The 26,013-nt window shown below is 38.5% G+C and overlaps 2 protein-coding genes across 2 annotated transcripts in view; one reads left to right on the forward strand and one right to left on the reverse strand.

Annotated features, from left to right (window-relative positions):
* Nucleotides 1-26,013, forward strand: part of LOC118844120 (zinc finger protein 420-like) — a 444,485-nt gene that overhangs the window by 264,375 nt on the left and 154,097 nt on the right. The gene's annotated exons all lie outside the window — the stretch shown is intronic.
* On the reverse strand, nucleotides 11,914-24,499 carry LOC118842748 (zinc finger protein OZF-like). The gene is made up of 5 exons (XM_036750113.1): nucleotides 24,427-24,499; nucleotides 23,566-23,657; nucleotides 16,374-16,500; nucleotides 15,568-15,663; nucleotides 11,914-14,140 (listed from the first exon to the last, which is right to left on the reverse strand). The coding sequence occupies exons 1-5, from the start codon at nucleotides 24,497-24,499 to the stop codon at nucleotides 12,867-12,869; spliced, it is 1,662 nt and encodes a 553-aa protein (XP_036606008.1). The 3' UTR covers nucleotides 11,914-12,866.

The following is a 26,013-nucleotide window of genomic DNA, read 5'->3' on the forward strand; positions in this document are numbered from 1 at the left end:
TTCTTCTATCAAGTTTCTCTGATAAAGATCTTTATTTCTCAAACATATACAAAATTGAGCAATATTTATGAAAAGCTCCAGAGATACAATACAAGCTGTTTGTTTTTCTAGTAGCAATGTAAGGCTGTGAGAGGACTATAAGGAAAGCTGAGAGATCAACACTTTTAAATTGTGATCTTGGGAGATTTTTGAGTCTCTTGGATAGCAAGGAGATCAAATCAGTCAATACTTAAAGAATTTCATTCAGGCTGTTCAGTGGAAAGTCAAATACTGAAGCTGAAGCTGGAATACTTTGGCCACATAAGATGAGCCATTGGAAAAGACTCTTATGGTGGGAAAGATTGAAAGAGAAAGGAAAACGGGATGGGAGAGGAAGAGATGGATAGATAGTATAATGGAAACAATGAACATGAACTTTGACAGACTTCAAAAGACAGTGGAGCACAGAACAGCCTGATCTGCTATGCTATATGGGGTCATGAAGAGACAGGACAATGAATAAACAACAAAATCTTACCTTTTGCAAGGGTCTTACTCGATCCTCCTTAATGCTGGTGGCCTCCTTTTGAGATTTCATTAATTCTTCCTATCAAAGCTCAATAGTGAACTAAGACTTTGGGGATATCCTGTACATCCTATTTGTAATTCTTTACATGTTATTTCCCTGTATTAGACTGTGAGCTCCTTGAGTATAGGGGTTGTCTTTTGGTTTTCTTTGTACGCCTAGCACTTACTAGCACAGGGGCTGGCACCTAGCAGGGGTCTCATATTCACTGATTTCACTTGTTCTTCCCCTTAGAATCTGAGCTCATTCAGAGCAGACTGGCTCTTCTTCACTAGTAGCACCCCCAGCTCTTAGCAGTGTTTTACACATAGTAAGCACTTAACAAAGTGCTCATTCAGTTGTCTAGAATTGGGTATGAGTATTTACAAAGATGAAAGCTTCACAGTGAGGCAGAATCTTATAGATCAGTAACTTTAAGCCATTCATTATAAACATGAAGGAACTTTGGGGCTGAGAAGCTAAGTGATTTGCTTTAGGTCAGAAGTAGTAACAGAATTTAAACAGATTTACAGAATTTAACAGATTTAAAGTCAGGTTCCATGACTCCAATTCAGAATGTTTCCATTAGACCACATTTCCTTTCAATCTTACTCATTCCTTTCTGTGATGCTTTGGCTCTTTCTCCTTCTTCCAAACTGGCAATAAGGAGAGGAGGATGTGCAATCTCTCTCCAAAGGAACACATGGACCCTGGAATCGTGGAAGGAGGGATGATCCCACTCAACAACTTCAGGGAAGATTCAGTCCCTTTACACTGCCTTGGTACTTTACTTTAAGACAGTGATTGCACCACATAATCAGTATAAGTTTTTTGCATCCATTAAAGGGCTCAGATTTCTGATTGGCAAGGAAGGACACAGATATTGGAGTAGATGTTGTGACTGAAGTCAGAGGGAACTGTAAAAATCCTATTGATTGAAGTGCATTCAAGCAGTCCTAATAGCTCAAAACAAGGGCTACACTTGAATTTAAAAACTCAAGTAAACAAACTATTACAGCTGTAGTTGCAGGCAGCACTCTTCACTTTTCATAAAATGCTTTGGCCATAGGAGACTTTAGCAAGTGCTTTGCTTGGAAGTCATTTCTTTTAAAAACAAGAAAACTTTATACGTAGTAGGAACAATAAAAAATATAAGCTACTCTCCCAACCCCAACCCCACTTGCATGTCAGGTTATCAGAGCTGGACAACCATTGCCCTCAAAGTTCTAGGGTTAATCCTGAAGGTTTTGGGGAGTGCTTCATTAGTGCAATAGATTATGAGCACCTATCCAGTGTGTTCTCCCCAGTACCAGTTACCACTAAGTATCCCATATCAGCCAACCAATTGATAATTCCTTAACATCAATTATCCGATAAACTTCTACTACGTTTAACAAAGAGTTACTAAGAATACGTGGTAAGACTCAAATGTATGGACCCTCTGAAATTGGGAGCCATTTTCCTCTAGTAAGGAGACTGAACTCAAATTGACTGTACTGAGTTCACTACTACATATTGCAGAGGTGATGGATTAACCATTCCTTTGTTTGTAAAACATATTCTTGACCTCTTTGTTCATTCATGACTGACCTGAGTCATGTAAGCCATTCCTTAGTTACCACAGCGTGTGGAGATACCCTGCTAAGGATTCCACTTATTGTATCTTTGGTTCTTCGTATTTTCCAGAGTTCACGAGGTCTTGGCCTGGTCTATTCTGTCGGATACTCACACACCTAAGATCAAGGAAGGATATACATGACTGAGAGATAAACAATGGAACAATGTGCTTTTGGCTACATGGCCAATAGGGCAGGGGCATAGTATCTGCAGTGGCCTATGGGGCTTCCAGTAAAATGGTAATGAGGGGGTCACCAGGAGAAGAAGCTACCTGTTGGCTGGTCACTGTGCCAACCACAGAAAGTCCCCAGTGAAACAAAACTCTTAGGGGAAACAAGAAAGATGGCCTTGAATGATACTGATCAAAGTATTGGGGGAAACTGATACAACACACAAAATACTATAAAAGAGAGGCAAAGAGAGGGCCACAGGAGAGGGGAAGGCAGGAGTGGTATTGGAAGGAAAATAACCCAAAACCACAATCACTAATGACCTTTGGAGAATGCTTTTACCTCTACAACTGTGATCTTATGGCTTCTTCCATCAATTTCTGAGAGATATCACAAAATATGGGTTCTTAACCTGGGGTCTGTGAATAAATTTCACATGGTCTTTACATATAGATGGGGAAATTAGGTACTTATTTCAAAATAATTTTCTTGTTGTTTCCTGTGTATTTTATTTTGTGCAATTAAAAATATGATTCTAGGCACTATCCATAAGCTTCAGCAGATTGCCAAGGAGGTCCATGATATAAACAAGGTTAAGAACTCCTGCCCTAAAAGTTGAAAAAAAAAGTTTAAGCCAGAGAACACTGGAATTTTTTGTCAACTGGACTTCACTGATTTGTCTCATTAGTCCTAAGACATAGACCATTGGTTTTGCTATTTTAGCTTCTTTGCACCTGTTCTGTAGCTACTTTGTATACTTCCTAATTTCTCCCATTTTCATAATCAAGAGATTGTTTCAGGAAAATAAAAATACAGTACAATTTAAGTTTCCATAACAATTAGATGCATTAAGGCTTCTGGGACATCCTTTATAATGATGATAGAAAAGTGCCCATGAACATTGGCTAACATTATATGTCCTTTTGGGAATATAAGAGCCGGTTATATATTTCAAGGTTCGACTGACTTCTGTGTATTTTGATTACTTCTTAAGGATTTCAGGTTTTGGAGGGCCATGTGGTAACTCAGTCTCCAGCTTGCTTGGCAGTGACCCCAAGAGAAAGTCACCATCAGGTACGTGGCCAGTTCAAGCATTAGTAACTATCTAAACTGGTCCTGAAAGAAGATAGTAAACAAAAGAAGCCCTAAACAAAACCCTTCCTGGCTGCCTAAGCAGTGAGGCTCAGCTAACCCATCTCCTGTCCTTCAACCCTCCCTCCCTCATCTGTGACAGCTTTGTTTCTTGCCTTGTCCTCAAGGTTTTTTAGGGCCCTAGTGTACAGTGGTCTTGGCCCTACTCCGACATACCTGTTCCAGGTATGGAGCACATTGTCATTGTATCCTAATTGAGTAGAGTGGTACTTCATTTTTGAGGCAATGATTTAAAAACATTAATGGTCTTGATGATATGGGGATTTTTCTTTTTATCCCTTCCCCCATATTTGAGAAGAGAAATACCTATTTCCTACAAGTGACGTTTTAGGAAGCGGGTAGGATATGCAAAACCAAAGTATCAGGCAACTTCCTCATTGGAATGGGCAGCCATCGCATTTTTGCACATCTGTAATAGTGAAGAAGTTTGTTCTGACACTGAGCCTAAATTGGGTCCTTGAAACTTTCCCTCATTGCCCACAGTTCTTCCCTTTGGGTCAAAAAAAGGGAAGACTAATCCTTTTTTCCACCTGAGAGACTTGTGCAGCAGGACATTGGATTAGAGCCCAAACCACAGAACATAAAGGGAATGCTGCCACCAGCCTCATGGCCCATTACCTAGAAGCTGTTACATGTTCTGATTTAAAAAACTGATTGTTTATAAAAATACAGTTGCATTTATATTGGTGTAATCATCTCATTTTATCCTCACAACCTTGGAAGGTAGTTCCCAAAGTGAAAACACTACGGAATACTGTAGCCAAATTCCAGAATTATCAGGTCAAGGAGAAAATACTGCAAGTAACCAGAAAGAAACAATTTAAATATCATGAAACCAGTCAGGATCATGCAGGACCTTGCAGCTTCTACATTAAAAGATCAGAGGAATTAGCATATGATATTCCGGGAAGCAAAGGAGCTATGATTACAGCCAAAGAGCAACTACCCAGCAAAACTGAGCATAATCTTTCAGGGGAGGAGATGGACATTCAATGCAACAGGGGACTTCCAAACTTTCCTGATGAAAAGATCAGAGCTCAAACAGAAAATGTGATCTTCAAATACGAGACTCAAGAGAGTGATAAAAAGGTAAACAGGAAAGGAAAAAAAAACATTATTCAATAAGGGCAAATTGTTTACATCCCTATATGGGATGATTATATTTGTAACTCTTGAGAACTGTATCTTTATTCTGACGTTTACAAGGGCAATACATTGACAGAGGGTGTGGGTGTAAGTTGACTTTGATGTGATGACAAAAAAATCTAAGTGATGAAAAGGGATTGTACTGAGAGAAGAGGAAAGGAGGAGGCAGAAAAGGATAAATTAAATTTCATGAAGTGGCGCAAAGACCTATTAAAGCAGAAGGAAAGAAGTGAGGGAGATGAGCATTATTTGAACCTTACTCTCATCATATTTGGCTCAAAGAGGGAATAACATACTCAGGTATAGAAATCTAACTTACCTTATAAGAAAGAGAGGAAAGGGGAAAGAAAAGGGACGGGGTATAAAGAAGGGAGGGAAGATTGAGGGAGGAGGTGGTTAAAAGCAAAACTCTAGTGAGGGGGAAAGGAGAGAAGAGCATAAACAGGAAGGAAAATAGGCTGGAGAGAGACAGTGATCATAACTGTGAATGTGAATGGGATGAACTCTCCCATAAAAGCAATAGCAAAATGGATTAAAAACCATAATCCTACAATATGTCGTTTACAAGAAACACATTTGAAGCAGAGGGATATACAGAGTAAAGGTAAAAGGCTGGAGTAGAATATATTATGCTTCAGCTGAAGTAAAAAAAAAAGCAGGGGTAGCAATCCTGATCTCAGACAAAGCAAAAGCAAAAATAGATCTAATTTAAAGAGGTAAGAAAGGAAACTACAATATCCTACTAAAAGTACCACAGAAAATGAAATAATATCATTAAATATATATGCACAAAGTGGCATAGCATCCAAATTCTTAGAGAAGGAAGTTACAGGAAGAAACAGACAGTAAAACTATACCAGTGAAGGACCTCGACCTACCTCTCTCAGAACTAGATAAATCTAATCACAAAATAAACAAGAAAGAAGTTAAGGAGGTGAATAGAATTTTAGAAAAGTTAGATATGGTAGACCTCTGGAGAAAACTGAATGGGGATAGAAAGGAATATAGCTTTTTTTCAGTGGTACATGGCACCTACACATAAACTGACCATATATTAGGGCATAAAAGCCTCACAATCCAATGCAGAAAGGCAGAATACTAAATGCATCCTTTTGTGATCATGATTCAATAAAAATTACATGTAATTAAGGGCTATGGAAAGACAGACTAGAAATTAATTGGAAACTAAATAATCCAATCCTAAAAAATCAATAACTTCATCTAAGAGAATGACAATAATGAGACAAAATACCAAAACTTATGGGATGCAGTGAAAGTGGTTCTTAGGGGAAGTTTTATATCTCTGAATGCTTACATGAATAAAATAGAGAAAGAGGAGCTCAATGAATTGGGTATGCAACTAAAAAAGCTAGAAAAAAACAAATTAGAAATTACCAATTAAATACCGTTAGAAATTCTGAAAACCAAAGAGGCTAATAAAATTGAAATTAAGAAAACTATTCAACTAACAAATAAAACTAAGAGCTGGTTTTATGGGGGAAAAAAACCATAAAATAGATAAACCTTTGGTTAATTTGATTAAAAAAAAGAAAACCAAATTACCAGTATCAAAAATGGAAAGGGTGGATTGACCACCAATGAAAAGGAAATTAAAACGAAAATTAGGAGCTGTTTTGTACAACTGTATGCCAATAAATTTGACAATCAGTGAACTAGAGCATATTTACCAAAATATAAATTGCCCAGATTAATGGGAGAGGAAATAAAATATTTAACCCCACTTCAGAAAAAGAAATTGAACAAGCCATCAATGAACTCCCCAAGAAAAAATCTCGAGGGCCAGATGGATTTACTATCAAAATTCTATCAAAAATTTAAAGAATGATGAATTCCAATACTATATGAACTATTTGGGAAAATAGGTGAAGAAAGAGTCCAATAAAATTATTTTTATGATATAAATATGGTGCAGATACCTCAACTGGGAAGTGTCAAAACAGAGAAAGAAAATTATAGACCAATTTCCCTAGTAAATATAGATGCAAAATTTTTAAATAAAATATTAGCAATGAGACTACAGCAACTTATCTTGAGGATAATAAACTGTAAAGAGGTAGGGTTTATACCAGGAATGCAGCACTGGTTCAGTATTAGGAACGCTATCAGCGTAATTGATGATGTCAACAACAAAACTCACATAAATCATGATTATCTCAATAGATGTAGAAAAAACTTTTGACAAAATACAACACCTTTCCTATTAAAACCACAAGACAGAACAAATTGAGTCTTCCTTAAATGACAGGTAGCATTTATCTAAAACCATCAGCAAGCATTATATGTAATGGGGATAAAAGCTAGAAGCATTTCCAGTAAGATCAGGGGTGAAACAAGGATGGCCATCATCATCATCGTTATTCAATACTGTGCTAGAAATGGTAGCTTTAGCAATAAGATAAGAACAGTAATTCATAAGTTGTCTTAACTCAAACCTAAGTTTGCCTCATTGCAATTTTTACCAATTTTCCTAATCCAAAATAAGGAATTCTAATCCTTGCATGGGATAGCCTTCAAACCACTCAAATAATCAAAAACAGTTATTAAATATCTGCTATGCATCAGGCACTGAGTTCAACAAAGGTGACAAAGACAAATAATTAAACAGTCCTGATTTCAAAAAACTTTACATACAAATATGGGTAGGTATTCACACTTGTATGTACATATAAATACAGGTTGTTGTTCTTGTTCAGTCATTTCAGTTATGGCTGACTCTATGATCACATTTGGGGTTTTCCTGACAAAGATACTACTGTGGTTTGCCATTTCATTCTCCAGCTCATTTTACAGATGACGAAACTGAAACAAACAGGATTAACTGGCAAGCATCACACTACTACCAAACGTCTGACTCAGCAACTGAATGAACTAGGAAGATAAGCATTCCAAACTCTAGGCCCAGCATGCTATCCACTACACCACCTAGCTGCCCCTCATGTAATTCTGGTCTACATATATTCCAGCCCAGGTGCTCTAGACATGCTCTGGACCCTTATTATATGTATTTTTCCTTAATTTAAAATTTTACTTTTATTTTTGTCAATTGTTTTTTCTTCTCCCTCATGAAACAAAAAAGACAAGAAATTTATAACCTTCATCAGACAGTCAGACACACACACACACACACACACACACACACACACACACACACACAGAGTCCAGCAGAAGAAATTTCCACATTGGTCATACCCCCAAATCAAAGTTTCATTCTGTACTTTAAATCCATCACCTTTCTAGAAAGAGATGGGCAGCTTATCATCAGTCCTCTGGAATCAGTGTTTGCCCAGGAAAATTGTTTACAGAGCAGTTGTCTATCTCAATGTGTGTAGGTAACTTCCACCCTGTGACTTCCCCATAAAGACGAAATCACAGGTCCAGAATAAAACAGACACACAGGCTGTCTTTCTCCTTTCAAACACTCTCTATACAAATACCAAATTGATATTCAAAAATCGTAGGCCACAGCATGCCATCGTGTTCTAGTGTTTCAGTAGCTTTCTGATTGGACAGGTGGTGCAGTACAAAGAGTGTCAAGCCTGGAGTCAGGAAAACTCATCTTCCTGACTTCAAAAACTGGCCAGAGGCCCTTACTGTGTGATCACGTAATCTTCATTAAAATATTGCTGCTACTATGTACCTCCTGATTCTGCTTACTTAACTCTGTATCTATTCATATAGGTCTTCCCAGGTTTTGCCAAAACCATCCCCCTCAATTCATGGAGCACAATAATATTCCATCACAATCATATACAACCACTTCTTCAGCCATTCAACAACTGGACATCCCCTCAATTTCCAAATCTTTGCCACCACAAAAAGACTCGCTATAAATATGTTTGTACACACGGGTCGTTTGGTTTTTCTTTTACCTGGAATACAAACCTAGCAGTGATTGTTTTATAGCCCTTTGGACACAGTTCCAAATTGTTCGCCATAATGTTTGGACCAGTTCTGAATTGTGCATTAGTGTCCTTCCTTTTCCACATTCCCTCCAGAATTTGTCATTTTCCTTTTTGGTCAAGTAGGCCAATCTGAGGTACTGTGAGCTGTTACCTGACAGTTGTTTTCACTTTCATTTCTCTCATCAATAGCGATTTAGAGCTTTCATTATTATTGACAGCTTTGATTTCATTGAAAACTCCCTGTTTATATTCCTTAGCCATAATGGGAATACTATTCATCTTTTCATGTGTATCACTAACTGGATGACAAGGCATTCGGCTACCATAAGAAGGTCATATTAATATTCCTGTTTAACTGGACTTCAATATACTTCTTCCCTTTCGCATTCAGAGCACTGGACAGAAATCATATTACATCAACACCTGACACAGGACCTAGTGATGCTTTGTGTTAATTAAGGTGATTTCAAATCTTTATGATCCACAGTGGTTACACAAATGAATAAGGGCAGAAGCCACAGAAACATCAGGACCACAGCTCAGATTATGATATATTCTTCAAGCACTTTTTTTTAAGATTATGGTTTTTTGTTTAAATTTTAAATTTATTTCACATATTTAGTTTTCAGCATTCATTTTCACAAGAGTTTGAATTAAAAATTTTTTCCCCATTTCTACCCTCCCCCCCACTCCAAGATGGCGTATATTCTGGTTGCCCTGTTCCCCAGGCAGACCTCCCTTCTGTCATTCCACTCCCCTCCCATCCCCTTTTCCCTTCCTTTCTTGTAGGGCAAGATAAATTTCTACGCCCCATTGCCTGTGTATCTTATTTTCTAGTTGCATGCAAAAACTTTTTTTTGTTTGTTTTTGAACATGTTTTTAAAACTTTGAGTTCCAAATTCTCTCCCCTCTTCCCTTCCCACCCACCCTCCCTAAGTAGTCAAGTGACTCAACATAGGCCACATGTGTATCATTATGTATAACCCTTCCACAATACTCATGTTGTGAAAGACTAACTATATTTTGCTCCTTCCCAACCCATCCCCCTTTATTGAATTTTCTCCCTTGACCCTGTCCCCTTTCCAAAGTGTTTGTTTTTGATTACCACCACCACCATCTGCCCTCCCCTCCATCATCCCCTCCTTTTTTTTTCTTCTTCCCTCTTCTTTCCTGTGGGGTAAGATACCCAATTGAGTATGTACGGTATTCCCTCCTCATGCCAAATTTGATGAGAGCAAGATTCACTCATTCCTCCCTCACCTGCCCTCTCCCCTCCTCCCACAGAACTGCTTCCTCTTGCCACCTTTATGCGAGATAATTCACCCCATTCTATCTCTCCCTATCTCCCTCTCTAAATATATTCCTCTCTCATCCCTTAATTTGATTATATTTCTTTTAGGTATCTTCCCTTTATCTTCAACTCACCCTGTATCCACTCTCCCTCTCTTTATTTTTACATATATACATATATATATATATACACACATATATATACACACACACATACATATATACATACACATTCACATATATATATATACATAAACATATAGATATATATATGCATATTCCCTTCAGCTACCCTGATACTGAGGTCTCATGAATCACACATCATCTTTCCATGTAGGAATGTAAACAAAACAGTTCAACTTTAGTAAGTCCCTTGCAATTTCTTTTTCTTGATTACCTTTTCATGCTACTCTTGATTCTTGTGTTTGAAAGTCAAATTTTCTATTCAGCTCTGGTCTTTTCACTGAGAAAGCTTGAAAGTCCTCTATTTTATTGAAAATCCATATTTTGCCTTGGAGCATGATACTCAGTTTTGCTGGGTAGGTGATTCTTGGTTTTAATCCCAACTCCATTGACCTCCGGAATAGCGTATTCCAAGCCCTTCGATCTCTTAATGTAGAAGCTGCCAGATCTTGGGTTATTCTGTTTCCACAATACTCAAATTGTTTCTTTCTGGCTACTTGCAGTATTTTCTCCTTGATCTGGGAGCTCTGGAATTTGGCAACAATATTCCTAGGAGATTTCTTTTTGGGATCTATTTGAGGAGGCAATCGATGGATTCTTTCAATTTCTATTTTGCCCTGTGGCTCTAGAATATCAGGGCAGTTCTCCTTCATAATTTCTTGAAAGATGATATCTAGGCTCTTTTTTTGATCATGGCTTTCATGCAGTCCAATAATTTTTAAATTATCTCTCCTGGATCTATCTTCCAGGTCAGTGGTTTTTCCAATGAGATATTTCACATTGTCTTCCATTTTTTCATTCCTTTGGTTCTGTTTTATATCTTGATTTCTCATCAAGTCACTAGCATCCACTTGCTCCAATCTAATTTTTAAGGTAGTATTTTCTTCAGTGGTTCATTGGACCTCCTTTTCCACTTGGCTAATTCTGCCTTTCAGGGCATTCTTCTCCTCACTGGCTTTTTGGAGCTCTTTTGCCATGAGTTAGTCTATTTTTTAAGGTGTTGTTTTCTTCAGTGTATTTTTTTGGGTCTCCTTTAGCAATTCATTGACTTGTTTTTCATGGTTTTCTCGCATCCTTCTCATTTCTCTTCCCAATTTTTCCTCTACTTCTCCAACTTGCTTTTCCAAATCCTTTTTGAGCTCTTCCATGGCCTGGGACCAGTTCATGTTTTTCTTGGAGGCTTTTGGTGTAGGCTCTTGCACTTTGTTGACTTCTTTAGGCTGTATATTTTGGTCTTCTTTGTCACCAAAGAAAGAATCCAAAGTCTGAGACTGAATCTGGGTGTGTTTTCGCTGCCGGGCCATATTCCCAACCAGCTAACTTGACCCTTGAGTTTTTCAGTGGGGTATCACTGCTTGTAGACTAAAGAGTTCTATGTTCCACGTTTGAGGGGGATGCGCCAGCTCTGCCACACCAGCACTCCTCCTTCCCCAAGAACCCCCAATCCGGACTGGGCTTAGATCTTCAGCAGGCTGTGCACTCCTGCTCTGATCCGCCACTTAATTCCTCCCACCAGGTGGGCCTGGAGCCAGAAGTAACAACAGCTGTAGCTGCCCCACCTCCGCTGTCCTGGGGCGGTGGCCCAACCTCGAACTCCTTCCACTCCCGCAGCTTTTCCCAATAACCTACTCCGCTGTCTTGGGCGTTTGTGGGTTGAGAAGTCTGGTAACTGCCACAGCTCACTGATTCAGGGCGCTAGGGCCCGCTCCACCTGGCTCCTGGTCTGGTTGGTCCGCGCTGCTCTCTGCTCCACTCTGCGCCCAGCTCCCAGCTCCGTGCAGGATAGACCTCACCCACAGACCATCCAGGCTGTCCTGGGCTGGAGCCCTGCTTCCCTCTGCCATTTTGTGGGTTCTGCAGTTCTAGAATTGGTTCAGAGCCATTTTTTATAGGATTTTGGAGGGACTCGGCAGGGAGCTCACGCTAGTCCCTGCTTTCCAGCCACCATCTTGGCTCCGCCTCCCCCTTCAAACACTATCAACAATTATTTATCACACATTAAGCTCCGGCTCATCTCATGGCCAAGAGGTCATCACCAAGTATCCTGCATGCTATTATCTCCAGTAATGAAAGTTAATACTAAGGCTCTCCCAATACCACCATCCACTCAGTAACCTCTGGCTCAGCCAGCATAACCTCTCCCTCCCTGAAGGCCTATGGGAAGATAATACTAAATTTTTGCCTCTTTAGAGGCCTCTGCAGAGGGGAGGGATATCTTCTTCTCCCATGGAGCCCAAATAAAGACTCTGAACTACATCTAGGGACTCAGAATCAGTCTAGTCAGCTGAGAGAATCTATCCACACTCCTTATAACCATGAGGAATCACTCTAGTAAGAACTCTCTGATGGACAAAAAGTATGTCCTTAGTCTAAAGGCCTTCCCAAATTCAGGTTACTCTCTAGAATTAATTCTTTGTTGTTGAGCAAGTTCTATCTTCAGGCTGAAGGTCTTCCCACATTCACTGAATTCTTAAGATCTTTCTAAAGTATGAATACTCTGATGTTGAGTAAGATCTACATTCAGGTGTAAGGCCTTCCTTTGTTCATTATATGCCTTTCCACATTCACTACATACATAAAGTTTTTCTCTAGCACAAATTTCTGATGTTTAATATAACATCTTAATTACAGTGGAAGGCCTTCCCACACTCCACATTCACAAGATAATCTCACCAGGATGATTTCCCTGATGGACATAAAGTAGTTTCCTCATTCTAAAGGCCTTCCTACATGTATTACAACCTTAATATTTCTCTCCTGAATGAATACCTTGGTGTTGGGTAAATTGTATCCTCACTCTGAAAGTCTTCCCACACTTGTTACATTCATAAAGCTTCTCTACTATATCAATTTTTTGATGTTGAGTAAGACCTGAGTTCTACTGAAAACCTTTCCAACACTCCTTACATTCATAAAGTCTCCACTATGAATTCCTTGATGCACAGTAAGACGATCCTTCCTCCAGAAGGCCTTCCCACATTCGCTACATTCATAAGGTTTCTTTCCAGTATGAAGTTTCTGATGCTCATTATGATGTGACTTCCTCCTGAAGGCCTTTCCACATTCACTACATTCATAAGGTTTCTCTCCAGTATGAATTCTTTGATGTAGAATAAGTTGTGAGTTGCAAGGACAAGCCATACCACACTCCTTACATTCATACAGAATCTCTCCAGTATGAATTCCCTGATGCACAGTAAGAAGTGCCTTTCTCCTGAAGGCCTTCCCACATTCACTACATTCATAAGGTTTCTCTCCAGTGTGAATTCTTTGATGACGAATAAGGTCTGAGTTGTACAGGAAACCCTTCCCACAATCCTTACATTCATAAAGAAAGTCTCCAGTATGAAGTTTCTGATGCTCAGTATGCTGTGACTTCTTTCTGAAGGCCTTTCCACATTCACTACATTCATAAGGTTTCTCTCCAGTATGAATTTTCTGATGCTGTGAAAGTTGTATCTTAATCCTGAAGGCCTTCCCACATTCACTACATTCATAAGGTTTCTTTCCAGTATGAATTATCTGATGTCGAGTAAGATATCTCTTAAGAGTGAAAGCCTTCCCACATACACTACATTTGTAAGATTTCTCTCCGGTATGAATTCTCTGATGCAATGAAAGTTGTATCTTAACCCTGAAGGCCTTCCCACATTCACTACATTCATAAGGTTTCCCTTCAGTATGAATTCTTTGATGAACTTTAAGTTGTGACTTAGTCCTAAAGCCCTTTCCACATTCACTACATTCACAAGGTTTCTCTCCAGTATGAATTCTCTCATGCACTGTAAGTTGTGTCTTACTCCTGAAGGCCTTCCCACATTCACTACATTCATAAGTTTTCTCTCCTCTATGAATTTTTTGATGTTGAATAAGTTCTGAGTTGTAGAGAAAAGCCTTCCCACACTCCTGACATTCATGAAGAATGTCTCCAGTATGAATTCTCTGATGCACAGTAAGTTGTATCTTAACCCTGAAGACCTTCCCACATTCACTACATTTGAAAGGTTTCTCTCCAGTGTGAATTCTCTGATGCACAGCAAGATGCTCCTTGCTCCAGAAGGCCTTCCCACATTCATTACATTCAAGAGGTTTATGTCCAGTAAATTTTCTGCTCTCTGAAAGGAAGAATAAAGAGCTGATTAACCCTGCCTTTTTTGCCCTTTCCCAAGGTCCTTAATTGTTCATGGTTTTAGAGCTATTCTCTTGCCTTCTCACTTGAGATGACTAGTCTCACTAGTCTTTCACTAAGGATCAATTTATCTTATGTGAAAGTATGATGATTCAAGGTAACAAATGTAAATGAATTGACTTGGGATGAAATTACCTAGAGGAATGAATGAAGTCTTACATTACTTTAAATGGATGACATTTGAATGGAATAAGACCAGAAAAAAGAGATGACTTTAAGAGCTTGCAAATATATTCATACAATCTGAGGTGTAAATAGGAATACACTAAAGAGAAAAAAAATAGAGAATTGAGTTAGAGGAGAAGAAATAGATACACGAAGCAAACAGAATAAACAAGAAATATGATGGGAAAAAATGTGACAATTGTTCCCAAAAATATCCTATAAAAATCCAACACATCTACTTTATAAGGAACTGATTAAAATTTGTAAGAGTAAGATATACAGGTATTTTTAAGTATTAATACTTACCTGAAACATTATTTAAACTCTGGTAATCAAAGAAGAAAAAATGAAAACACCTGACAGGTATCAATATAATAGCCATCAGAGTAGCAATGATTCTTTAAAATGATAAAATCTAGCCATTATGTTGAATTAGCTACTTATTAAATTGCTGCTACCATTTTTCTGAAAAGTAAAGTGGGAATTTCAGCTAGAACTACAAAACTATTCATATCCTTTGAACCAATGGTCCCACTACTAGGTCTACATCCTCAAAATGTTACTGAAAGCAAAGAACTGTCTCTTAAATTTTTCACAACAGCTTTTTGTGAAATTGCAAAATGATGACATTATGGTTAAACAAGTCATATGAACATATTATTTGCCTTTATGAATCTAATTTCAAAGCATAAAGAAAAAGAGAATGACACATAACATGACAGACTGAAGAAAGGGCAATTAGGTTAGGATTAAATATTTTTAAAAGTAACAGCAGGAAAGCAACATAATCATAAAAACAAAAGAAAATATCAGAAGAGAACTGAGAAGCAAAAGGAGCACATTACTTAGTATCTTAAGTAATGTGATTATTTTAAAAGGGACAATGAATTCATGCAAGTGAGGCAGAGAATACCTGCTTAAGAGAAGATAACCTTCAATGAACAGAAGAGAAATACCTGCACAGCAGAAAGGCAATAATTTTCTTTGAGAGTGGAGGTACATTTTTGTAAAGACATACATAAAAAAATAATTTCTTGAGGTAAAAAACAGAAGTTTTAAAGTCCTCTCAACAGGTCTGAGAACCTTTGATAGACCACTCTGTACTACATTTTACAAAAGCTTTGACCTAAAATTACCAACAGATCTGGATTTTGCAATGACACATCTGCTTGGTTTTTATGAAGTCACCTGGACAGCTGCTTCTTGGAATATCTGCCTCTGGCATCCAAGATGCTTCCTTTCTTTCCAATTGGGAGATCATATCTGGTTTGGAAACTGCAAATCCTGTTAGTTGAAAATGAAAAAGTACCAGGGAGTCATCTTAGAGTTCCATCATAGAACGGATAGATGAAATATTCTTTCCAACGCTTAGTAGAAAGGTGAGGGAGTCAGGCCCCCAAATGGACATTACACCATCAAGGGCACTATGTTACCTCATTTTGTCTGAGATTTTTTTTTTTCCAACCAAGAGAGGCTTAATGGGCTGGCTGGAGGGAGAAGTAGAGTTGTTTTTATCTTTTTTGTTGTTGTTGGAGGGGGAAAGAGAAATTACATTTTTTTAAAAAAAGAACATATAAAACTTAGGCATGCTAGGAAGACCTCAAGGTTAGTACAAAGGATCACTGAAGGATATACTATATTATAGGAGAAAGGACTACTGACCGGAATTTAGGAAAAAAAAATAATTCCATTAACTCACTCCCTGCTTAGACTGTGAGATCATTGTGTATGATGAAACCTACATTGGGATTAAAAAGAAAATCTTGGATTTGAAGCAACAGAGAGGGAAAGATACATTCTCAAGGATAACAACAAATCAAGAAATCAATTTCCAGGCATACAAAGCAAAGATCTTCTTCCTGGAAACAGGTAGCACAAATACTTGGCTACAAAAGGACTAGGCGTAGTTTTCTTTTGTATGCCAAACAATAACTGTTAAAATCTTGAAAGTTGTCATAGCATATATCAAGACTCCAAAAGGTAGCTTTTCTTACCCAAAGACACCAAGTTTCTATAGTTCTCCAGCATCACATCCCTGTACAACTTTTTCTCAGATGGGTTCAATTGTACCCACTCCTCCTGGGTGAATTCTACAGCCACATCCTTGAATGTCACTGATTCCTGAAATACCAAAAACATTTGTGCTTATCCAGCTATAGCTGTTACGAAGTTCAAATGTAAACTGTTTGCCAACAGGATGGGGGAACGCAGGACATTAGAACAGCAAATTGTCCAGGGAATTGAGGCAACTGAGTCAACCACACCAATTCCATTTTGTGACTCAATTCTGGAGGTAGATCAGTTCTTTTTCTTTTCATTTACAGGTCTAGTCCAAATTCTGTCTTGTAAGAAAAATTTATTCAATTGTGGAAATTAGGAGAAAAACTTATTGCATTGTTTGAACCAAGCCCTGCATGACTGGGAAAGAAGACCACCTCCACCTGCTGTTTAGAGTCCCTTACCTAAGGACTGAAGTTATACTGAGCAGAAACCCAGTCAGATCCAAAAAGAGTGATGTAAGGAGTTTTCTCACAACTGTACATCTCAAGCAACCCATGTCTCATCTGAAAACTGGCCTCATGCTGAACAATTAGTTACTTTTTTCATGTTGCTTTGATTGTATCCGGCCCCTGGTGGGGAGTGTAACACCTCTTTTCCCGAATTCAGGGAACCGAACCTGTTGCCTTCCCCCCCTCTCAACATGAAAAGTTCCTTATCTTTCCTCCAATTAGAAATCAGATTACCTAACATTACATTATTCACTTTTAATTAATTCGTCTTGTTTGTTTTTAACGTATAAAAGTATGTCTCCCCCTATATTCAGGGCCCAGACCTAAGTTAAGGAAGGCGCCTGGTAACATTTTGTTGTGCAACTACCATGCATTGCTTAATAAACTGATATACTCAAAAGAGAAAACCTCTGTTTCCTGAGTCATTCCATCTTTCATTTTTCACAAGGGGTTGTTTCATTTATTCATTTGTTCCCAGTACAGAGTCTGGTATATAGCAGGCACTTAAGAATTCCTCTCCCAGAAAGAAATGATAAATAGATGTATAGAATGATCTTGTGTGTGTGTGTGTGTGTGTGTGTTGAAATTGGCCATCTCAAGGGTTGGGGATGGAAGGGGAAAAAAAGAAATTCACATGATAATTTTACTATATATTTAAAAGGAATAACAAGTTATACATAATATATTTGCAGTTTCATGTGCAATCAATTTTTTTTTAATTATACTATGTTTTGGAAATGCTTGTTTATTCCACAAATTAAAAATTAAATGAATAAAAAATTTTAGAAAAGAATTTCTCTCTGATTAGTTGGTAAGCTCCTTAAGGGCAGGAGTCATTATTGCCATCCTTTGTATCCTCAGCACTTAGCACAGTGCCTGGCATTTTGTAGGTGCTTAATAAATGCTTATTGCTGTAAATGGTTCCAATGACATCAATTTTAAATGTATGAGGTTTTTTTTGCTTTTTATACAATGTATACCCATGGTTCCACTTTCTCCCCTCTGAGCTGAAGCAGCAATATGGGCAATTCCTTTTCTACTTGCTGAAATAAATAATGAAAATGAAACAGTTGAAGACAGCTATCCCATGGGCCTAAGTCTTCTCTTCCAATCTAAACAAGCCCAGTCCCTTTGACCAATCAGCCTGATCTCTTCACAACTAAGACAGCTATCTTCCTGTTTTCATTCAATAGCTGTGCTTCTTAAAAATATGAAATGAACAGTGTTAAATGCTCCTGGAACCATAAGAGCAAAGGCAATCATGGGGGACTACAATCTCCTGTAACAGCATGTGAAAAGGATGTTAAAGGACCATTATTTTCCAATTCATATATTTAGAGCTGGAAGAAACTTTAGAGTACAATTTTCTCATTCTACAGGTAAGGGAAGTGAAGCCCAGAGAGGGAAAGTGACTTGTTTAAGGTGAAAAGGGGAATAAAGGGTAGATTGCACTTTGAGCCTAGGTCCTCCCAACCTCAAATCCAGGGCTATTCTCACTGTACCATGTTTCCAATCCCTTTCTGTATGACCAGACCAAGGCCATAACTGAGTTTTTACACAAAAACATTCATAAGAGCACTCTTTGTGCAGCAAAGAACTGGAAACAAACTGAATTCTCATCAATAAAGAATAGCTATGCCCACCAACTGAAGAATGGCTGAAGAAGTTGTGGTACATGATTGTGATGGACTATTACTACGCTATAAGAAATGAGCTAAGTGATTTTAGAAAAATACTGAAAGACTTGCACAAAATAAGAGCAAAAAATGAGCAGAACCAAGAAAACACTGTACACAGTAACAGCAATACTGTTTTAAGAACAACTTTGAATGAATTATTGATGATTTTAAATGACCAATTTAACTGTAAAGGACACATGAAGAAAGATGCTATCTGAATCCAGAGAAACAACTGCTAAACAGATGTATAGAATGTATACATATACGTATGTGTGTATGTGCCTATTTGTGTCTAATGGCAGCTCTCTAGGTTGGAAGGAGCAAAAAAAGAAATTTATGTGATGATTTTGTTGTTTATTTGAAAGAAATAGCAAGTTGTACGTAGATTTATAGCTTCATGTACAATCACCTTTTTTATTGTACTTTGTTATGGAAATACTTGTTTTATTCCATAAATTAAAGATAAAATTTTTAAACACATTCCCACTTCTGAGAGCAGAGAAGATGGAGACCACCAGAGTAGAATGCTTTATGAACTGTCGGGTAAAGTTATTATCATTGGTATTTTTGTGCAACTACTTTTTTTGGTATAATGGAGGATAAAATTTGGAGGGCGAGGGAAAGAAGTCTTTTTCCAGAAATGACTGTGGTGAAATAGCACAAAGCCTTATAGAAAAAAATAAAAGAAACCTTTCTAATTGCTCTCTGCCACTCATTGACTAACGTATTCTAGGAATGTGCCAGAATTCAAAGTCACTAGGCTTTGCAAAATCTATCCTCTTTTTAGAAACTTGGTAATGTACCTTTTTCCAGTCCTGAGGCACCTCTCTCCATTCTCCAAGATCTTTCAGAGACACTTGATAGTGGCTAAGCAATGAAGTATATTATATGTTCCTATCAGAACAGCTGGATCCTGTTTGTCTCCTTTTACCTCTTGTATCCACTTACTGTTGACAATTTATTTTTTGAATTCTATCAAAGGGCTCAAATTCAGGGACTTTTCTCCTCCCCTAAATCAGTCAGGGTTCCCAGCCCTGATGCCACAAAACTGGTCTTCCTCCCTGCAGTACTACACTCACTGACCATGTGCTCGCTTCTTACCCACAGCCACAACCCAGGATAGCTTCTGGTCAATACTGCTAGGCCTAGCTAGTGGAAGCAGACTCAGGGAAATGGGGGGATAGAGGGCTCAATCTTGCTGCACTCAGCCATCTGCTGTTCCTTAGATGAAAGTCTGGAATAAAAGTTTGTGAGGTGAAAGTTCCTGAGGCTATAAGGCAAGTGTTTGTAAGATAAAATTTCCTGAGGTCTAGTCTGCTTCCTGACAGAGCTGATCCAGAGCCTGATATTTGTTGATTCAGTGGAGTCAGCCTGGAGACGACTACGTGTCACTCAGGCCAAATCTCAGCTCTTGGAGGTCCTCTCAATTTGTCTTAGGAGGAATACTGCTTTACCCTTTTATTTTTGCTGCTCTCCATTCATTTTGTGGCAATTTTCTGCCTGTGGAAGAAATCTGGAAAGCCTAGAAATTTCTGACCTACTCCTCCATCTTCCAAGAATGTAGAATATCAATACTGAATCTATATGCACCAAATACTATAGCATCTAAATTTCTACAAAAAAGAGTTAAATGCATTACAAGTGGAGACAGACGGCAGTACTATAATAATCAGAGACTTTAATCTTCCCCTTGAAGAAGTAGATCAATCTAACCAAAAAATAAATAAGAAAGATGTCAAGGAAGTGAAAAGAATTTAAGATAAGTTAGATATTATTGATATCTAGAGAGAATTGAATGGAAATAGAAAGGAATATAACTTTTTTTCAGCAGTTTATGAAACCTTTGCAAAGAATGACTGTGTATTAGCACATAAAAATTTTATAGTTAAAAGCAGAAAAGCAGAAATACTAAAAGTATTCTTTTCAGATCACAATGCAATAACAATTACACTTAATAAGGAACCACAAAAAAATAGATTAAAAACTAACTAGAGATTAAACAATCTAATCTTAATGAATGAATGTGTTATAGACAAATCTTAGAAACAATCAATAATTTGATTGGAGAGAATGACAAAAATGAGATAACATATCAAAACCTTTGGAATACAACAAAAGCAGTGACCAGGGGAAAATGTATCTCCCTAAATGAACAGAGAAAGCAGCAGATCAATGAACTGGGTATCAATATTCTGAAAATTAAAATTAGAATTATGTATAAAAAAGCCACTGGATTAATAAAACTAGGAATTGGTTTTGTGAAAAAACAAATAAAGTAAACAACTGGTTAATTTGACTGTAAGAAGAAAATCAAATCACTAGTGTCAAAAATGAAAAGGGTGAATACACCACTAACAAAGATGAAATTAAAACAATTATAAGGAATTATTTTGCCCAGTTATATGCCTATAAATTTAACAATTTAAGCAAAATGGAAGAATATTTACAAAAACATAAATTGCATAAATTAGCAGAAGAAATGGAATATCTAAATAGACCTCCTTTAGAAAAAGAAATTGAACAAACCATAAATGAGCTTTCTAAGAAAAAAGCACTAGCACCAGATGGATTTACAAGTGAATTCTATCTAACATTTAAACATCAACTAACTCCAATATTAAATAAATTTTTTGGAATAATAGGCAAAAAAGGGATCCTTACCAAACCCCTTTTATGAAACAAATATGATACTGATACCCAAACCAGGAAGAGAAAAACAAAAAGAATATTACAGACCAATTTGATTAACATATATTGACACAAAAATCCTAAATAAAACACTAGCTAAAAGATTACAATAATATATTATGAAAATTACACACTACAATCACATGGAACTGATACCAGGAATGCAGGGATGATTTATCATAAGGAAAAATATTAAAATAATTGATTATATTAACAAGAAAAGTTTTTAAATATCATGTGATTCTATCAATAGATGCAGAAAAAGCTTTTGATAAAGTACGATACTCATTTCTATTAAAAACACTTGAAAGTATTGGTCTAAATGGATTTTTCCTTAAATTGATAAAAAGCATTTATCCAGAACCATCAGCAAGTATTATTTGTAATAGAAATAAGCTAGAAGTCTTCCCAGTAACATCAGGTGTGAAACAAGGATGCCCACTCTCACCAATATTTTTCAGTATTGTACTGCAAATCCTAGCAATAGCAGTAAGATTAGAAAAAGAAATAGAGGGGCCAACTAGGTGGCACAGGGAGTGGAGCACTGCCCCTGGAGTCAGGAGGACCTGAGTTCAAATCCGGCCTCAGACACTTGACACACTTACTACCTGTGTGACTTTGGACAAGTCACTTAACCCCAGTTGCCCTGCTTTCCCCCCTCCAAAAAAAAAATACAAAAAAAAAAAGGAAAAGAAATAGAAGGAATCAGAATAGGGAATGGGGAAATAATATTATCTCTTTCTGCAGATGATGTGATGACATACTTGGAAAATCTTAAACACTCACTTTAGTTAAGACAAAGTAGCAGGTTATATAGTAAATCCACACAATTCAACAGCACTCCTATATATCACAAACATAACACTGCAAGAAGAGATAGCAAAAGATACTCCATTAAAAATAACTCTAGAGAGTATAAAATACCTGAGAGCACACCCGCCAAAACAAACCCAGGAACTATATAAGTAAAAGTATTAAAAGCTTTTTATACCAATAAAATCAAATTTAGACAAATGGAGTTATTTTAATTGTTCATGGGTAGGCAAGGCCAATATAATAAAAATGGCAATTTTACCAACTAATTTATATATTCAATGCCATTCCAATTAAATTACGAAAAAATTATTTTACTGAATTAGAAAAAATAACAAAATGTATTTGAAAGAACAAAAAGTTAAGCATATCAAAGGAACTAATGAAAAACATGTTAAGGAAGGAGGTTCTGCAGTACCATATTATTGACTATGTTATAAGGCGGTAATTACCAAAACTACCTGGTTATGGCTAAGAAATGGAAAGGTAGATCAATGGAACAGAAAAGACATACAATTTACAGTAATAAATAAATACAATAACCTTGTACTTTGTCAGGGTAAAGATTTAAGGTTTGGGGATAAGAATTCATTATTTGGTAAAAATTGTTGCGAAAACTGGAAAGCAGAATGGCAGAAACTGGGTATAGACCAGTATCTTACACCATTTACCAAGATAAGCTCAAAATGGATACATGACCTAGATATAGAGAGATATTACAAGAAAATTAGAAAACATGAAACATATTACTTATCAGAATTATGGACAGGCCAACCATTTATGAAGAAACAAGAGATAGTGTAGTGTGAGGTGTAAAACAGATAATTTTGATTACATTAAAATTTTTTAAATCTATTTAGTATCTTGCTCCATTTACATGTAAAAACAATTTTTAACATTCTTTTAAAAACTTTATGAGTTTCAAATTCTCTCCCTTCTTCCCTCTTGCTCCCTTCCCCCGCCCCCAGCCACGGAGAAGGCAAGCAATTTCATAAAGGTTATACATGTGTAGTCATGCAAAACGTTTCCAGGATAGTCATGTTCTGAAAGAAAAGACAAACAAAAAAAACCAACTTCAGGAAAAATAAAGTTAAAAAAGTATGTTTCAATCTAATTATAAAAAATGAAGGGAACTGATTAACTTTAAATGCACACTGAAGCATCTTCTTTGTCACCTTCATTTTTCTTTTTGGACCAGGGCTAATATGGAAATGTTCTGCATTACTTCACATGCAAAATGGGTATCCTATTGTTTGCCTACTCAATGGGTGGGGGAAGCATTGAACAGAGGAAAATAATCTAGAACTCAAAATTTTTTGAAAAAGTAAATGTAAGGTCTTTTTTGGTGGGGGGACGATAAACTGGTCATTAAGGTATCATTTAACTCTAAATATATGGTTCCTTGATTCTCACATTTTGTAGCATAGGAGAAAGAAAAGCATCCCAGGGTCTCTGTCCTGAGACTGTATTTCAGGAAAGCAGCAGGTGGAACTCACCTGTCCAGGCCTGGCTGTCAGCACAGGAGCCATTCCCCTCTTCCTCAAGGCTCCCACGTACTGGGGCAGCGCAGAGGCCACAGAAGGCAGAGCTGGGGAGGAAAAGAGAATTATAGGAATGAGGGGCCGACTGTGGGTCTATCCTGCTCAGAGACTAGAAATCCCCACTTCTCCCCGAGAGGAAGGGTGAAGAAAGGGGGAAGCAATGTTGGGGGTGGGGGTGGGGAGAAGGAAATAGTCACTTCCGGGGGGAGGGACAATCTCTTAGAGACAAAGCTGGAGAACAGACACGTGACCCTCTCAGCTGGGGGCGGGGCCGGCAGCATTCAGGGAAGGCTTCCCGGAGGAGGGGTGCCCCGGAGGATGCCGGGAAGAGGAGGTTAGGCCACAGGGAGGGCCGGACCAAGGAACAGTTGAACACACACGGGGAGTACCTGCCCTCGGACCCTGGGCAGTGAGGCCTGGAGGGACAGGACCTGATTGGGATCATGGGATGCGGCCGTGACTGAAGGAGGATTAGAACCCGCCCCCAGACCCCGCCTCCGCCTGCTCCTCCTCCAGCCCACCCACCCCCAGGCCGCCCCCAGACCTCTGGAAGCCCTCGGGGGCTCCCTTCCTCCTTCGGCGGACGCTCCTCCCCTTCCCCGTGAGCTCCCCAACCAGCCCCCGGGGCCCAGAGCCCGCTACATCCCCGCAGACTGTCTCCGCCTGGGCTTGGCCCCGCTCTCAGCTGCCCCTCATCCGGTCACACGAGCTCAGGACAGAGGAGGGGAGGCCACTACCGGCAAACATTGAAGAGGTGGGGAGGAAACGAGGCGGAAGTGAGGTAATAAGACGCACGTCCCTCCTCCCACTCTTCACCTTGGAAAAAATGCCTCCGAGGCGAGCACAGTCTTCGGGGAATCGTAGTCTGGAGGCTGAGACACCTGCGCATGCTTGGGGCTCGGCCCCGCTCCTGGTCTGGAATGCGGTCCAGCCTCCCTGTCTGCCCCGCCCCGCCCGGCCCTTCCGGCTAGGAGCCCCTCCCCCTCCGCTCCTCCCTTTACCTCGTGAATGCCAGTTTGGTAGATGGACTAAATAAAAATAAGAGCCAATGTTTACCTGGAGCTTCCAGTGTTCCAGGCACTGTTATGTACAGTGACTATTTCATCCGGTCCTCACAACAACGCTGGGAGCCTGTGCTATAATAACACCCATTTTATAGATGTGGAAACTAGGGTTAAGTGACTTGCCCAGTGTCACACAACTAGCAAGTCCTTGAAGATGGATTTGAACATTCTTTTCTATGCTTAAACATTACACAAGTGAAAATTATAGAATACAAGAGTTTACTTACCTTTTAAGCGATAAACATGTATTCATTTTTAAATTTTATCTATGGGTCATAGAAAGTTTTAAATAATTGGGAGGTGTTTTTTAAAAAGCAAAAATCTCTGATTACGTATTTGCTATGTTAAGTGATTTTTAGAAATAAGTTAACCTTCACTTTGTCTTAATTATTTGCATGGTATTTTCCCTACTTTTTCTAATGTAATTTGTGAAATTGGTTATTGATTACTGATTGTTAAGTTTTTGTTAAACACTGAAATAAAAATCTATGGATCAGATTTGAATTTAATACCATAAGCCTTAACAGTAGATTTTTAAAGAGCTTATGTACCCAAATCTTAAGGCTGCAAACTTGTCCTATCTTCTGAGGGAGATAAGGAAGATGGATGGTAGAAGAGTCAGCCTGGTCAGGAGATGGTTTGCACAGCACGGGTTTTTTCTGGTGCTGAGTGGTATCTGTCATGGGACTTTCCAGTGGATGTTAATTAACTGTGTTTTCCCCAGTTGCTATGGATTTTGGAGACCCCCTCTTAACAAGTTAACATGATTCTACTGAATGTCACCTTGATCTGCATTAGGAGGATCAGAGCTCCGAGAACAGGGAAGTAGTCCCAGTGCCAGAGCATAGCTGAACTCCTGTCAGGTACTAGGTGCTATGATCTAAGAAGGACATTGATAAATTGGAGAGTGTCCAGAGGAAGGCAGCTAGGATGGAGGAGGGTTTTGACTCTAGGACATAAGAAGATCAGTTGAGGGAAGTGGGATAATTAGCCTGAAGAGAAGACTGAGGGGGAACATGATAGCTGTCTTCAAGAATGTGAAGATCTGTCATGTGGAGAAGGAATTGGACTTTTCCTGTTTAGCTGCAGAGGGCAAAAGCCAGAGGAGTGGATAAATGGTGCAAAGTCAAAAAGTTGGGCTTAATGTCCAAAACTTCCTAACAATTAGAGCTGTCCCAAAGTGGGATGAGCTGCCTTGACAGGTGGTGGTTTCCCCTCCTTGGAGGTCTTCAAGCAGAGGCTGAGCTACCTTTTGTCAGGTGTGCTATAGTGAGTGGGGATCCCTTTACTATCTGAGTTAGACTGGATTGCCATCAAAGTCCCTTCCAACTCTCAGATT

The sequence above is a fragment of the Trichosurus vulpecula genome, chromosome 3 (genome assembly GCF_011100635.1).
Source record: "Trichosurus vulpecula isolate mTriVul1 chromosome 3, mTriVul1.pri, whole genome shotgun sequence".
Taxonomy (NCBI): Eukaryota; Metazoa; Chordata; class Mammalia; order Diprotodontia; family Phalangeridae; genus Trichosurus; species Trichosurus vulpecula.

What these genes read in the sequence shown, in the direction of transcription:
- LOC118842748 (XM_036750113.1), bottom strand. Translation starts at nt 24,499, where the DNA reads ATGCGCAGGTGTCTCAGCCTCCAGACTACGATTCCCCGAAGACTGTGC. An exon ending in TGACAGCCAGGCCTGGACAG is followed by an intron (nt 16,501 to 23,565) that starts GTGAGTTCCACC and finishes TTGGTATTTCAG; the next exon opens with GAATCAGTGACATTCAAGGA. An exon ending in TAGAAACTTGGTGTCTTTGG is followed by an intron (nt 15,664 to 16,373) that starts GTAAGAAAAGCT and finishes TTCAACTAACAG; the next exon opens with GATTTGCAGTTTCCAAACCA.